General features: G+C 47.2%; 1 protein-coding gene across 1 annotated transcript in view; it reads left to right on the top strand.

Annotated features, from left to right (window-relative positions):
- The window catches only part of LOC144499037 (uncharacterized), a 78312-nt gene extending 64204 nt beyond the window's left edge, over window positions 1–14108 (top strand). Inside the window, exons 22-26 of the mRNA XM_078221090.1 lie at window positions 2331–2448; window positions 5865–5946; window positions 8398–8461; window positions 11851–11965; window positions 12065–14108. Coding sequence (XP_078077216.1) covers window positions 2331–2448; window positions 5865–5946; window positions 8398–8461; window positions 11851–11965; window positions 12065–12120 — 435 coding nt within the window. The 3' untranslated portion in view covers window positions 12121–14108. The remainder of the gene's footprint in view (window positions 1–2330; window positions 2449–5864; window positions 5947–8397; window positions 8462–11850; window positions 11966–12064) is intronic.
- The last annotated feature ends 1295 nt before the right edge of the window (window positions 14109–15403 follow it).

Below are 15403 nucleotides of genomic sequence, written 5' to 3'. Positions count from 1 at the left end.
ACCCTCTGACAGTGCGGCACTCCCTCAGCACTGACCCTCTGACAGTGCGGCACTCCTTCAGCACTGACCTTCTGACAGTGCAGCACTCCCTCAGCACTGACCCTCTGACAGTGCGGCACTCCCTCAGTACTGACCCTCTGACAGTGCGGCACTCCCTCAGTACTGACCCTCTGATAGTGCGGCACTCCCTCAGTACTGACTCTCTGACAGTGCGGCACTCCCTCAGTACTGACACTCTGACAGTGCGGCACTCCCTCAGTGCTGACTCTCTGACAGTGCGGCACTCCCTCACTACTGACCCTCTGACAGTGCGGCACTCCCTCAGCACTGACCCTCTGACAGTGTGGCACTCCCTCAGTACTGACTCTCTGACAGTGCGGCACTCCCTCAGCACTGACCCTCTGACAGTGCGGCACTCCCTCAGTACTGACTCTCTGACAGTGCAGCACTCCCTCAGCACTGACCCTCTGACAGTGCGGCACTCCCTCAGTACTGACTCTCTGACAGTGCGGCACTCCCTCAGCACTGACCCTCTGACAGTGCGGCACTCCCTCAGTACTGACTCTCTGACAGTGCGGCACTCCCTCAGCACTGACCCTCTGACAGTGCGGCACTCCCTCAGTACTGACTGTCTGACAGTGCGGCACTCCCTCAGCACTGACCCTCTGCCAGTGCGGCACTCCCTCAGCACTGACCCTCTGACAGTGCGGCACTCCCTCAGTACTGACCCTCTGACAGTGCGGCACTCCCTCAGTACTGACCCTCTGACAGTGCGGCACTCCCTCAGTACTGACCCTCTGACAGTGCGGCACTCCCTCAGTACTGACCCTCTGACAGTGCGGCACTCCCTCAGCACTGACCCTCTGACAGTGCGGCACTCCCTCAGCACTGACCCTCTGACAGTGCGGCACTCCCTCAGTACTGACCCTCTGACAGTGCGGCACTCCCTCAGTACTGACCCTCTGACAGTGCGGCACTCCCTCAGTACTGACCCTCTGACAGTGCGGCACTCCCTCAGTACTGACCCTCTGACAGTGCGGCACTCCCTCAGTACTGACCCTCTGACAGTGCGGCACTCCCTCAGTACTGACCCTCTGACAGTGCGGCACTCCCTCAGCACTGACCCTCTGACAGTGCGGCACTCCCTCAGTACTGACCCTCTGACAGTGCGGCACTCCCTCAGTACTGACCCTCTGACAGTGCGGCACTCCCTCAGTACTGACCCTCTGACAGTGCGGCACTCCCTCAGTACTGACCCTCTGACAGTGCGGCACTCCCTCAGTACTGACCCTCTGACAGTGCAGCACTCCCTCAGTACTGACCCTCTGACAGTGTGACACTCCCTCAGTACTGACCCTCTGACAGTGCGGCACTCCCTCAGTACTGACCCTCTGACAGTGCGGCACTCCCTCAGCACTGACCCTCTGACAGTGCGGCACTCCCTCAGCACTGACCCTCTGACAGTGGGGCACTCCCTCAGTACTGACCCTCTGACAGTGTGACACTCCCTCAGTACTGACCCTCTGACAGTGCGGCACTCCCTCAGCACTGACCCTCTGACAGTGCGGCACTCCCTCAGTACTGACCCTCTGACAGTGTGGCACTCCCTCAGAACTGACCCTCTGACAGTGCGGCACTCCCTCAGCACTGACCCTCTGACAGTGCGGCACTCCCTCAGCACTGACCCTCTGACAGTGCGGCACTCCCTCAGCACTGACCCTCTGACAGTGCGGCACTCCCTCAGTACTGACCCTCTGACAGTGCGGCACTCCCTCAGTACTGACCCTCTGACAGTGCGGCACTCCCTCAGCACTGACCCTCTGACAGTGCGGCACTCCCTCAGTACTGACCCTCTGACAGTGCGGCACTCCCTCAGCACTGACCCTCTGACAGTGCGGCACTCCCTCAGCACTGACCCTCTGACAGTGCGGCACTCCCTCAGCACTGACCCTCTGACAGTGCGGCACTCCCTCAGCACTGACCCTCTGACAGTGCGGCACTCCCTCAGCACTGACTCTCTGACAGTGCGGCACTCCCTCAGTACTGACCCTCTGACAGTGCGGCACTCCCTCAGTACTGACCCTCTGACAGTGCGGCACTCCCTCAGCACTGACCCTCTGACAGTGCGGCACTCCCTCAGCACTGACCCTCTGACAGTGCGGCACTCCCTCAGTACTGCACTGGGGTGTCAATCTGTACTTTCATTCCCAAGTTGCTGGAGTGGGACTTGAACCACAATCTTTGGGCCCAGATGAGAGTGTACGACTCAGTGAGCTCACACCTGACGGAAATGTGGATGATTATTCTGGTGTCTTGTTTAAATTCTACAGGGTGAAGGTGGGATTTGCTCACTCAATGGTCAGGATATTGAGCAAAGTTATCAGCTGAATCCCCAAGGATCTCTACAATTCGCTGCTGGCCGCTTTCAATACAAACTGGATTTCTCAGGTAGAATGTTGCATCGATTCATCTGGTCTCAAATCGAGTAATACAGATAGTCGTATAGTCAACGTATCGTGTATCTATGAATAAACTATGTAGTTAGCCCAACATCCCACCCTTTCACTAAAGACCAACTCTTCCCCGATTTTCTTTTTCCCCTATCCAGTATTTATCCATTCCTTTTTAAAAGTTACCTGTGAATCTGCTTCCACCACCCTGTTCGCAGCACATTTCAAACTCCTCTCTGCTTCTGAAGTTAATTATCCTGAATAAGTGTTCTGAGGAGACTGACCCTGCTGTCAATGATTTTCTTTATTCCATCCAAACCCTTCATGTTTTTGAACAACCCCAGTAAATCTCCCCTGAACCTTTTCTGCTATAAGGACAATCCCAGCTTCCCCAGTCTTTGATCTGATGTTTCACGTTTCATGCGAGTGTTTCTGTCAATTAATGTAACAGGACATCAACAAACCAAATATGTATTTGGCCCCGAAATTGACAGCGGCATCCAGCATCCACCCAGACAAAGTTAAACACAGAAATCCAGAAGTTTCTGTCAGTGATTTCCCACTCTTCCATGAGGTGCGATGTTGAAGTACTTCCACGGCACGGTGGCACAATGGTTAGCACTGCTGCCTCACAGCGCCAGGGACCCGGGGCAGCACGGTGGCACAGTGGTTAGCACTGCTGCCTCACAGCGCCAGGGACCCGGGGCGGCACTGCTGCCTCACAGCGCCAGGGACCCAGGGCAGCACGGTGGCACAGTGGTTAGCACTGCTGCCTCACAGCGCCAGGGACCCAGGGCGGCACTGCTGCCTCACAGCGCCAGGGACCCAGGGCAGCACGGTGGCACAGTGGTTAGCACTGCTGCCTCACAGCGCCAGGGACCCGGGGCAGCACGGTGGCACAGTGGTTAGCACTGCTGCCTCACAGCGCCAGGGACCCGGGGCAGCACGGTGGCACAGTGGTTAGCACTGCTGCCTCACAGCGCCAGGGACCCGGGGCGGCACGGTGGCACAGTGGTTAGCACTGCTGCCTCACAGCGCCAGGGACCCGGGGCAGCACGGTGACACAGTGGTTAGCACTGCTGCCTCACAGCACCAGAGACCCGGGTTTGATTCCCGGCTTGGGTCACTGTCTGTGTGGAGTTTGCAAATTCTCCCCGTGTCTGTGTGGGTTTCCTCCGGGTGCTCCGGTTTCCTCCTGCAGTCCAAAGATGTGCGGGATAAGCGGATTGGCCATGCTAAATTGTCCCTTAGTGTCAGAGGGACTAGTCAGAGTAAATGCATGGGGTTATGGGGATAGGGACTGAGTGGGATTGTGGTCAGTGCAGACTCGATGGGCTGAATGGCCTCCTTCTGCACTGTAGGATTCTATACCTCACTCATTCAGGTGGAAATCACTGAATTAAGAATAAAGAACAAAGAAAATTACAGCACAGGAACAGGCCCTTCGGCCCTCCAAGCCTGCACCGACCATGCTGCGCGACTTAACTAAAACCCCCTACCCTTCCGGGGACCATATCCCTCTATTCCCATCCTATTCATGTACTTGTCAAGATGCCTCTTAAAAGTCACTACCGTATCCGCTTCCACTACCTCCCCCGGCAACGAGTTCCAGGCACCCACTACTCTCTGTGTAAAAAATCTGCCTCGTACATCTCCTTTAAACCTTGCCCCTCGCACCTTAAACCTGTGCCCTCTAGTAATTGACTCTTGCACCCTGGAAAAAGCTTCTGACTATCCACTCTGTCCATGCCTCTCATAATCTTGTAGACTTCTATCAGGTCTCCCCTCAACCTCCGTCGCTCCTGTGAGAACAAACCAAGTTTCTCCAACCTCTTCTCATAGCTAATGCCCTCCATACCAGGCAACATCCTGGTAAATCTTTTCTGTACCTTCTCCAAAGCCTCCACATCCTTCTGGTAGTGTGGCGACCAGAATTGAACACTATATTCTAAGTGCGGCCTAACTAAGGCTCGCTAAAGCTGCAACATGACTTGCCAATTTTTAAACTCAATGCCCTGGCCGATGAAGGCAAGCATGCCATATGCCTTCTTGACTACCTTCTCCACCTGCATTGCCACTTTCAGTGACCTGTGTACCTGTACACCCAGATCCCTTTGCCTATCAATACTCTTAAGGGTTCTGCCATTTACTGTATATTTCCTACCTGTATTAGACCTTCCAAAATGCATTACCTCACACTTGTCCGGATTAAACTCCATCTGCCACCTCTCCGCCCAAGTCTCCAACTGATCTGTATCCTGCTGATGGTCCTCATCGCTATCCGCAAATCCACCAACCTTTGTGTGGTCCACAAACTTACTAATCAATCCAATTACATTTTCCTCCAAATCATTTGTATATATTACAAACAGCAAAGGTCCCAGCACTGATCCCTGAGGTACACCACTTGTCACAGCCTTCCATTCAGAAACAACTTGAAATTAACTTGAGTTTTCACTGTTTGCACTATTCATCTCAGTTCGACAACCCTTGAAAAGGTTATGCCTTGTCCAATGAGATGTAATTGGGTTTTTAAGACATTGTGCTAATTCCTCATGAACAACCTCTCTGGCCCTGAAAAACAAACCTTATATTTCCTGAATACCAAATTTTTCCAATCAATGAAAAATATTCCAACAACTTCATAAAAGTTGTCAAAGTTTTTGTCCGTGCTATTTCAGCTTCCATCATAATCCCATGCGTTTGTCCCAATCTTTATTTTACTTTCTGTAAAATTATTTTTATAAAACCGTTTGTTACTTTCTGGTTGGGTGTGGGAATTCTTCACTGTGATTGGCTGCTTAGCCTGTTTGATGACATCAATCGATGGATGGCAGAATGAAGTTTACGTGGAGAAAGTGAAATCCCTCACACCGATCTGGTTGGATCGGTCAGCGCAGCTTCCTTCACGGTGAGAGTTCAGCACAATCGCCTCACCGCAGGCCGCCATGTCCATAGAATCCTTACAGTGCAGAAGGCCATTCAGCCTGTCCAGTCTGCACTGATTCTCCGACACACCATCTTATCCAGGCCTTATCCCCGTAACGCCATGTATTTACCCCATTAATCAACCCATCTCGGGACACTAAGGGGCAAATTATCATGGCCAATCCACTTAACCCGCACATCTTTGGAATGTGGGAGGAAACCGGAGCACCCGGAGGAAACCCACACAGACATGGGGAGAACGTGCAAACTCCACATAGTCACCCAAGGCTGGGATCGAAACCAGGTCTCTGGCACGGTGAGGCAGCAGTGCTAATCACTGTGCCACGTGCCACCCCATGCCCAGACCGTCAAAAGTCTTAGGGAGACAGGTCATTCAACTCAGTCAGTTTGTGTTGGTGTTAATCTTCCACATGAACAAATAACTCTGATCACAAGAGCACTGACCATGCTTTTCAATTTTTGCAGCCATGACACAGACCAATCTTTCAATTGGCACCAAGCGAGCGGTCAGGCGTTTGGTAACTCCCAGCCTCGGGGGAGTGAGTGGGTAAGTGTGTGGAGTGTGTGTTTGTACTGCAAATGCAACTGGAATGTTGACTGTGAATATTGGTGTGAAATGTAATCAGTCCAAGCTGTACCCTCATTGATGTACAATATTCTCTCCATTGCTTCTGATGGGAGGGGGGCGGGGAATGTAGAACAATGGACAGGCTACAGTGAGGCGTTTGAGGGACTCATACTAACTGTAATTCCAAAGCTGAAGTAGTTTATACAAGACATTGTAACTCAGAGGGGGTTTATTTACTCTACAGTAACCCTTTTATCGAGGATCCTCATGTATCACTGGTGGAGGGAGTGAATGTTTAAATTGGTGGATGGGGTGCCAATCAAGTGGATTCCTTTGTCCTGGATGGTATTAAACTTCGAGTGTTGTTGGAGCTGCACTCATCCAGGCAAGTGGAGAGTATTCCATCCCACTCCTGACTTGTGCCTTGTAGATGGTGGACAGACTTTCGGAGTCAGGAGGTGAGTGACTTATTATAGGATTCCCAGCCTCTGACCTGCTCTGGAAGCCACAGTATTTATATGGCTGATCCAGTACAGTTTCTGGTCAATGGTTACCGCCCAGTATGTTGATAGTGGGAGATTCAGCATAGGGAATAACACTGTCAATGGGCAATGGTTAGGTTCTCTGTTGTTGGAGATGGTCATTGTCTGGCACTTGTGTGGTATGAATGTTATTTACCATTTATCAGCTCAAGCCTGGATATTGTCCAGGTCTTGCTGCATTTGGACATGGACTGCTTCAGTATCTGAGGAGTCACGAATGGTGCTGAACATTGTGCAATCATCAGTGAACATCCCACCTTATGATGGAAGGAAGGTCATTGTTGAAACACCTAAAGATGGTTGACCCTAAGACACCTAGTAGGACCCTAGGATAGTTGACCCTAGGTTGGATTTGTCCAACTTTTTAAAGTCTTTGTATGGCTTCCCTGATCATTGCAGACGGGATGTGGAGTTGCCGGCGTTGGACTGGGGTAAACACAGTAAGAAGTTTAACACCACCAGGTTAAAGTCCAACAGGTTTATTTGGTAGCAAAAGCCACACAAGCTTTCGGAGCTGCAAGCCCCTTCTTCAGGTGATCATTGCAGACGGGGACAGAAAGTGCTGGAATACCCCAGCAGGTCTGGCAGTGTCACAGAAAGAAAAATAGAGTTAACGTTTTGAGTCTAATTTCTGACTCTGGAACAGTTGATGGGGAGGTGGGTCTGTCAGTGTGTGGAATTCGGTGTCCAATTGAGATACTCCTCCAGGCCTTTCTCTCAGAGCCTGACGGACAGCTTTGATAAATCAGCTGTTATTTTGTGACATCAATCTGCATTTTTAAACAGATTTCTATACTTACCAGATCTTGCCCAATTACTGATCCATTTCTGTTGCTGTTTACCAATAAAAACATTCTGAAGCATTAGCATGCTGCCAGCTTAAGCAGAGAAAACACTTTTTATTATTTAAAAAAATCCAAAGAAGATTCATACAGATTCGAAACATTAACTCGGTTTAGGTGCCGCCAACACACTTTTTATTTCCGATCTCGAGCATCTGTATTTTCCTTTGATTGAGGAGGGGGAGTTTGGTGGGTGAGGATTCAGAGGCAGGTGAAGAGAAAGCAATGTCAGAGATCAGGAGCTGAGTACGATTAAACAATGATTGGAAAAGGAAGAGGCCATTCAGCTTCTTCTGTGCTTTAATTGATGGGAATTCTAATAACCAATTTACCTTGTTGGGTTAACTGACAGGACTGCAGGGTCATTCACTTCAGCTTCTGAAACCAACACTGGCAAAACTGGTTCATAGAATCCCAACAGTGCAGAAGGAGGCCATTCGGCCCATCGACTGCACCGACCACAATCCCACCCAGGCCCTATCCCCATAACCCCATGCATTTACCCTAGCTGGTCCCCCTGACACTAAGGGGCAATTTAGCATGGCCAATCCACCAAACCCCCACATCTTTGGAGTGTGGGAGGAACCCAGGGGAAACCCACACATCACATTAAGGTCCTGGTCCGTCAGGCAGACTGTCCCCTTAAGAAGACATTCCAATAATCTTCAGTCATGTATTAACTGAGATAATATCTACCTTGATGTTGCAGTGCATTACTGAGGAGGTGCTGCACTGTCTGAGGTGCTGTGTATTGGGATGAGATGTTAAACTGAGGTCTCTCTCGGGTGTAGATAAAAGATCCCAAGAATCAAAGCAGACAGAGTTATCTCCAGTGTCCCGGCCAATGTTATCCCTCAATCAACATCATAAAAACAGATTAGCTGGTCATTATCACATTGTGGGATCTTGCTGTGTGCAAATGGGCTGCTGCCACATTTTCAACATTACAACAGTAACTACATTTCAAATGTTGTAAAGCATGTTGGAACATCCTGAGGTCATGAAAATTGCAAAATAACGACATTTTATTTCCTTCTATTTCACAGAAGCGCTGTAAAGAGAGTGTGGCAGTTCATGGATGACTTTGGGCTGTGGAAGGAGTACTCACAGGTTTGTTAGATTTTCTATTTGAAGTCTAGCTGTAGAGTTAGCTCCACTTGACCTTCAAGTGTTCAAAGTGGCCACTGAATACATCACAGATTGCAAGCTGCATTACCCTGCGCTGTTACTGGGGGTGAGAATTAAGGGAGCTTCTTGTGTATTCCCCAGACAGAGCTGCTGTACTTCACCAGAGAAGTTAAGCAGAAGCCTTGTTGGCCTGAAGATAGAATCATAGAAACCCTACAGTGCAGGAGGCAGCCATTTGGCCCATCGAGTCTGCACTGACCAGGCCCTATCCCCGCATCCCCACAGATTTACCCCGTTAATCCCTCTAACCTACGCATCCCGGGACACTATGGGCAATTTAGCATGGCCAATCAACCTAACCTGCACATCTTTGGACTGTGGGAGGAAACCGGAGCACCCGAGGAAACCCACGTGGACACAGGGAGAACGTGCAAACTCCACATAGACAGTGACCCAAGCCTGGGAATCGAACCGGGGTCACTGGAGCTGTGAGGCAGCAGTGCTAACCACTGTGCCAACATGCCACCCAATCCCATGGCCAATATCTGAATAAGAGCAGGGAGTAGCCGCAATGCCCGGGTATCTGTGCCTCAATCAACATCATTAAAACACATCACCTGGACACAATCACTTTGTTGTCTGTGTCATCTTACTGGATAGAAATTCACTGTCACCTTTTTAATGTTACAACAGTGACTACACTTCCAAGAGGCCTCAGGTTAAATCACCACCAGTCACAGCCTACGGTCATCTGGGCCTATGGTGAATTCTAAAATACTTCATTATCTGTAAAGTGAGATTTAGGATGTCTGGTGGACATGATTCATAAAGTTTAAAGTTTATTTATTATTGTCACAAGTGGGCTTACATTAACACTGCAATGAAGTTACTGAAAATCCCCGAGTCGCCACACTCTGCCCCTGTTCGGGTACACTGAGGGAGAATTTAACATGGTCAATGCACCTAACCAGCATGTCTTTCGGGGAGGAAACCGGAGCACCCGGAGGAAACCCACACAGACACGGGGAGAACGTGCAGACTCTGCATAGACAGTGACCCAAGCCGGGAATCGAATCTGGATCTCTGGCACTGTGAGGCCGCAGTGCTAAACCACTGTGCTGCCCTCATTTTCACAGTGCACACAATGAAACACAGAAAATAGGAGGAGGCCACTCAGCCCTTCGAGTCTGCTCCGCCATTTATTATGATCATGGCTGATCATCCAACTCAATAGACGGATCCCCCCTCCCCTCTCCCCCCATATGAAAGGACCAAACCAGAAAAGTCACAACCTCATTCTGCCTTTTCCATGTCCCAACAGACATGCTGTGTATTTCCAGTTATTCTGTTATTTAAAGTATCTATTGTTTGTAGTTTATTTGTTGTTTTTAATTTGAAAGGAAATGAGAACATGAGAAATAGGAGCAGAAGTAGGCCATTCGGCCCCACAAACCTGCGCCATCATTCAATGAGGGCAAGACTGATCTGTTAACTCCACTTTCCTGCCTGTCGCTCGTGACATTTAACTCCCCTTGTTGATCAAAAATGAGCCGGAACATGGAGAATGCTACCCTCTGGTGGGGGAAAAGGGAATCGTGCAACAAAAAAGCATCATTATGGAATTCAAGCTCAGTTGCTTAAACATGAACCCAAAAGATAATGTCTCAAACAAATCATAGAAACTTAGTGCAGAAGGCAACCTTTCAGCCCAGTGTGACTGGGCTGGTTCTTTGTAAGTGTGCTTAGCCACTAGAGAAACTTTTCCACAGATGCTGTCAGACCTGCTGAATTTCTCTAGCATTTTCTGCTTTTGTTTCAGATTCCAGCATCTGGAATAATTTGCCTTTATCTTAGTCTTACATCCCCACTTTTTGTTCCCGTCATTTCCTCAAGCACCTACAGTCTCTTTTTAAATTATTTATGGAATCAGCTTCCAACATCTTTTCAGGTCGAGTGCTTCAGACCCTGACAACTCTGAGTGAAAACATTTCTCCTCATCTTTTGCCAATGTTTTAAAACCTATGACCTCGCCAGAGGGCATGACTTTTCTCTAGTGGCATGGTGACACAGTGCACATGACTCACAGCGCCAGAGACCTGGGTTCAATTCCGGCCTCGGGTGACTGTGTGTGTCTGTGTACAGAACAATTATTTAATGGCCAAATACTCTCTTGCCAATCTTATCTACAACACAAGAACAAAAATTATCAGGGGAAGGGTTTGTCAGCTATTTGAAAGATCTATCCAGTTACTTCCACACTCTGCTTACTCTTATAACACGACAGTCATTTTCTTTTGCAAATATTCATCCGATTTCCTTTTGAAAGCTGCTTTCACTGCCCTTTCTGACAGCACACTCCAGCTCTCAATTCTAAACAAACTCTCACCTTACTGCTGGTTATCTCAGAGTCATAGGGGTTTACAGCATGGAAACAGGCCCTTCGACCCAACTTGTCCATGCCACCCTTTTGTTTTAAAACCCCTAAGCTAGTCCCAATTGCCCGCATTTGGCCCATATCCCTCTATACGCATCTTACCCATGTAACTGTCCAAATGCTTTTTAAAAGACAAAATTGTACCCGCCTCTACTACTCCTCTGGCAGCTTGTTCCAGACACTCGATCACCCTGATTGAAAAAATTGCCCCTCTGGACCCTTTTGTATTTCTCCCCTCTCACCTTAAACTTATGCCCCCTATTTTAGACTCCCCTACCTTTGGGAAAAGATATTGACTATCTAGCTGATCTATGCCCTTCATTATTTTATCTTTAATCGGTGTCCTCTGGTTATCAACCTTCTGATGTGGAGATGCCGGCGTTGGACTGGGGTAAACACAGTAAGAAGTTTAACAACACCAGGTTAAAGTCCAACAGGTTTATTTGGTAGCAAAAGCCACACAAGCTTTCGAGGCTCTGAGCCCCTTCTTCAGGTGAGTGGGAATTCTGTTCACAAACAGAACTTATAAAGACACAGACTCAATTTACATGAATAATGGTTGGAATGCGAATACTTACAACTAATCCAGTCTTTAAGAAACAAAACAATGGGAGTGGAGAGAGCATCAAGACAGGCTAAAAAGATGTGTATTGTCTCCAGACAATTGTCTCCAGACACTCACCTGATCAACCTTCTGGCCAATTTAAAACAATTCCAGCCAATTATTTAGTCTATTATAATTTTCCCCTTAACCTTCTCTGTTCAAAAGCAAACAATCCCAGCTTCTCCAGTCTCCCCCATAACTGAAGTCCCTGATTCCTTGTACTATTCTAGTAAATCTCCTCTGCACCCACTCAAATAGTTTACTGCTCCTTGTATTGTGTTCTGCAAATGTTGAAGTACTGTAACAGTAACTGTACATGACATCTTCACACAGCCTGGAGTCCGCAAGTCAGTCCTGAGTCAGGACATTGAAAGAAGTTATCAGATGAATCCACAGGGTTCCATGACGTTTACTACTGGACCATTTGTGTACAGTTTGGATTTCTCAGGTAAACCACATCTCCATCAAAACCGGAGCAAAAACATTCACTAGCTGCAGTTCTGTTCCAAATGAAATTAAACTCTCTGCCCCACGTTATCTGTTGCAGCCATGACACAGACCAACTTGACAACCAAGAAAGTTAGACAAGTACGTCGTCTTTGAAGAAAAATCAGAAGTCTAAACGAGAAAGCAAAGTGGGGGTTAAGAGCTGTGTTCCAATCAAAACATGGTGTTGGCAGGACGAATGGAAACCTGGGAACCAAATGAAGGATTGTGTACACAAGAAGTTCATGAATTATCAGGTAGCGACCTCAGATCACAACCCTCCAATTTCAGTAGATGAGCTTGAGGTATGTCAGTGCAGGACTGAGGGAGTTCTGAACCGTCAGCAGTCTGTCTGTTGAATAAGCTGAAGAGGAACAGAGAACGTCTCCATGTCCATCAGACCCTGCTCAACTGTCAAACCACAATAAATGGAAAGGCTCACCACAACCTTCTCATGGGCAATGAGCACCAGTGATACCCACATCCCAAGAATGTTTTTTCAATGCACATTTAATGTAGCGCAATAATTAATCCTTGTGACATTTTGATAAGTTGTATGTTTTACCGTTACGAGAAAGAAAAATCAAGCAGTTTCTCAAGGTGGAAAAGGAATGGAAGGATCAAGAGGAACAATAGTAGAGGCAATATTTCCCATGTTGAATATACAATTATTCTGGAGAGAAGGAATTAATTTGTTAATACACCAAAACCCCTAACTCCTGGTGTATGAATGTTGGATATGCCCGCATTTCACACCCATTAAAACAATAAAAAGACCTCAATTGTGTAGTTCCAGAGAAAGTATTCTCTCTGGTAAGGAATTGCAAATCAAAAATGGTACAATCTTAAATTAGATCAAATAAGGATTGAAACCATGAAGCACATCTTCATACAGAGTAGTAGACACCTGGAGCTCTGTCCTCCCAAAACGCTGTGGATGTTGGAGGTTAAGTGCATCTTTCAGGACCGAGATTGCTAGATTTTTATTGGGCATGATGTGTATTATAAAAAAAATAGGTGTCATGAAAATACCAGGGAAAGTAAAAAGTTGGAATATTTTCCACTAGTAATGTTCTGGTTATATATTTTAAACTGTGGGAAAACGCGAGATAATTAAGACAGGGGCAGAGTGACAATGTGAATGGAACTATGTTGATGAACTTAACAACCCTGTAAGCAGATGTTTACCTAAGGCAAGTTAGTGACAGGGGAAAAGAACATGAAAAAGCTGTTAATGATTCAAAGGAAAGGATACAAGATGTGATGTTGAGATGTCACAGGAGATGAATAGAAAGAGTTTACTTTTAAACTCTAAAAGCTAAAATCAAGAGATGATGGTAATTAAAGCCTGGGGGAGGGTAGTTCAGATAATCAGGTTAGATCACATAATCAGGTGCGGCACAGTGGTTAGCACTGCTGCCTCAGCGTCAGGGACCCAGGTTCAATTTTAGGCCTTGGGTCACTGTCTGCAGAGTTTGCACATTCTCCCCATGTCTGCGTGGGTTTCCTCCAGGTGCTCCGGCTTCCTCCCACAATCCAAAGATGTGCAGGATTAGGGTGGGTTGGCACTTTAGTCTCAGGGAGATTAGCAGGGTAAATACGTGGGGTAACGGGGATAGGGCCCGAGTGGGATTGTTGTCGGTGCAAATTCAATGGGCCGAATGGCCTCCTTTCACACTAAGGATTCTACGATAAGGGAAAGAAATCAAAGGGAAATAAACAAATGTAAGGAGATATTGAAATCTGTGCAGACAGCTGTGGGGTTTTTTTTGAGACTTCAGTCACCAGCAAGAATCGTTGTTTAACTCCCAACAAGAAATATGTGTGAAAAAGCTTGATTTGAAGCTGTTGATTTATCTCAGAAGCAACCTTAAAGAGACATAACTGTATGGTGTGGTAACATTTACTGGATTAAAAAAAAAAAACAGTTTTAAAATCTGTACGGTGTTGTGGAACAGTTAGGGGAGACTTAGCTGTGAAGGTAGTTGAGATTGTTTGAAGCTGTTAAATTAGTGATACTGTGTATAGCATTTTCTTAGATAAGTGTACTTCTAGTTCATTATTTTTTTTCCTATTTCTGAATAAAGATTTAATTTAATATCATCACTAAAAGTCTAGGACACCTTTCCTCACATCGTACCAAATTGCAAAAAATGCAGTTGAGGGTAGTTGTTTCAAGTTTCTGGGATCTGAACAACTCGACATTTACCATCAGCTGTGCCCTTAAGCGATTTGCAACCAAGGTGGGTAAGATTAGCTCCATTCTGCAAGGCACAATAAGGGGCTGAAATGCCTACTTCTCTTGTCAATATTTCCTGTTACGCACAGCCTGTTACCTTGCACATTGTGGTCTATTTAAGGTTGCTCAGTAGCCCTCACGTGGGCTCATCTTAAATGGAACACTGGTTGTGTGCAGTCTGTGTATTGCATTACTGGATCACTACGCAATGCACACCCCATGCAGTTTAAAGGGAACATTGCCTGTTACCATGTTTCTACACGAGTCAGCAGGAAACATACACCATTATTAATATGCTGTTTCACTGAATGGAGTAAGATCAGTCCAGAAGGCACGAGAGATTCTGGCCTAGTTGTATTTGAATTTTGACACAAGCTATTTTCTATTAGTCATATGTGGACCATCCCACGAGAGGATCTCTGTTCCCGAATCCAAACCAGTGCCTTGACTTGCCCAATTTCTACTCCATTTTGGGTGAGGACCTTTATTCAAAGCCAAAATATGAGATCTGGACTCCAGAAGTTAAATTATAAGAGATTACATGACCCAGGTTTGTGTTGTCTCGAGGTTAAATGGTTATGGGTGATCTGATTAAAGTTTTCAAGATTTTAAGCGGATCTAATATGGTACATAGAGGTTATTTCTGCTATTTGTGGAGTCTAGAACTAGGGGATGTGGTGTAAGTTAGATTCAGACCTTTCAGGACTGAAATTAGGAAACAGTTCAACACAACAGCACTGCTAGCTCACAGTGCCAGGGACCCTGGTTCGATTCCTGGCTTGGGTCAGTGTGTGCGTGGAGTTTGCACATTCTCCCCGTGTCTGCGTGGGTTTCCTCCAGGTGCTCCGGTTTCCTCCCACAGTCTGAAAGATACCAGATTGGATGGGAGGGTGAACTGTGATGAGGATGCAGAGATCCTTCAGAATGATCTGGATAGGTTGGGTGAGTGGGCTAATCAATGGCAAATGCAGTATAATTTGCATAAATGTGAGGTTATTCACTTTGGAAGCAAAAACAAGGCGGCCGATTACTAACTGAATGGCTGAACATTGGGAGAGGGGAGTGTGCAGCGGGACCTGGGAGTCCTTGTGCACCAGTCACTGAAGGTAATCATGCAGGTGCAGCAGGCGGTAAAGGCGGCAAATAGCATGTTGGCCTTCA

The sequence above is a fragment of the Mustelus asterias genome, chromosome 9, assembly GCF_964213995.1.
Source record: "Mustelus asterias chromosome 9, sMusAst1.hap1.1, whole genome shotgun sequence".
In the NCBI taxonomy this organism is placed as follows: domain Eukaryota; kingdom Metazoa; phylum Chordata; class Chondrichthyes; order Carcharhiniformes; family Triakidae; genus Mustelus; species Mustelus asterias.
Note: the sequence above shows the minus strand (reverse complement) of the source record. Positions and strands in the feature narration are given on the sequence as shown.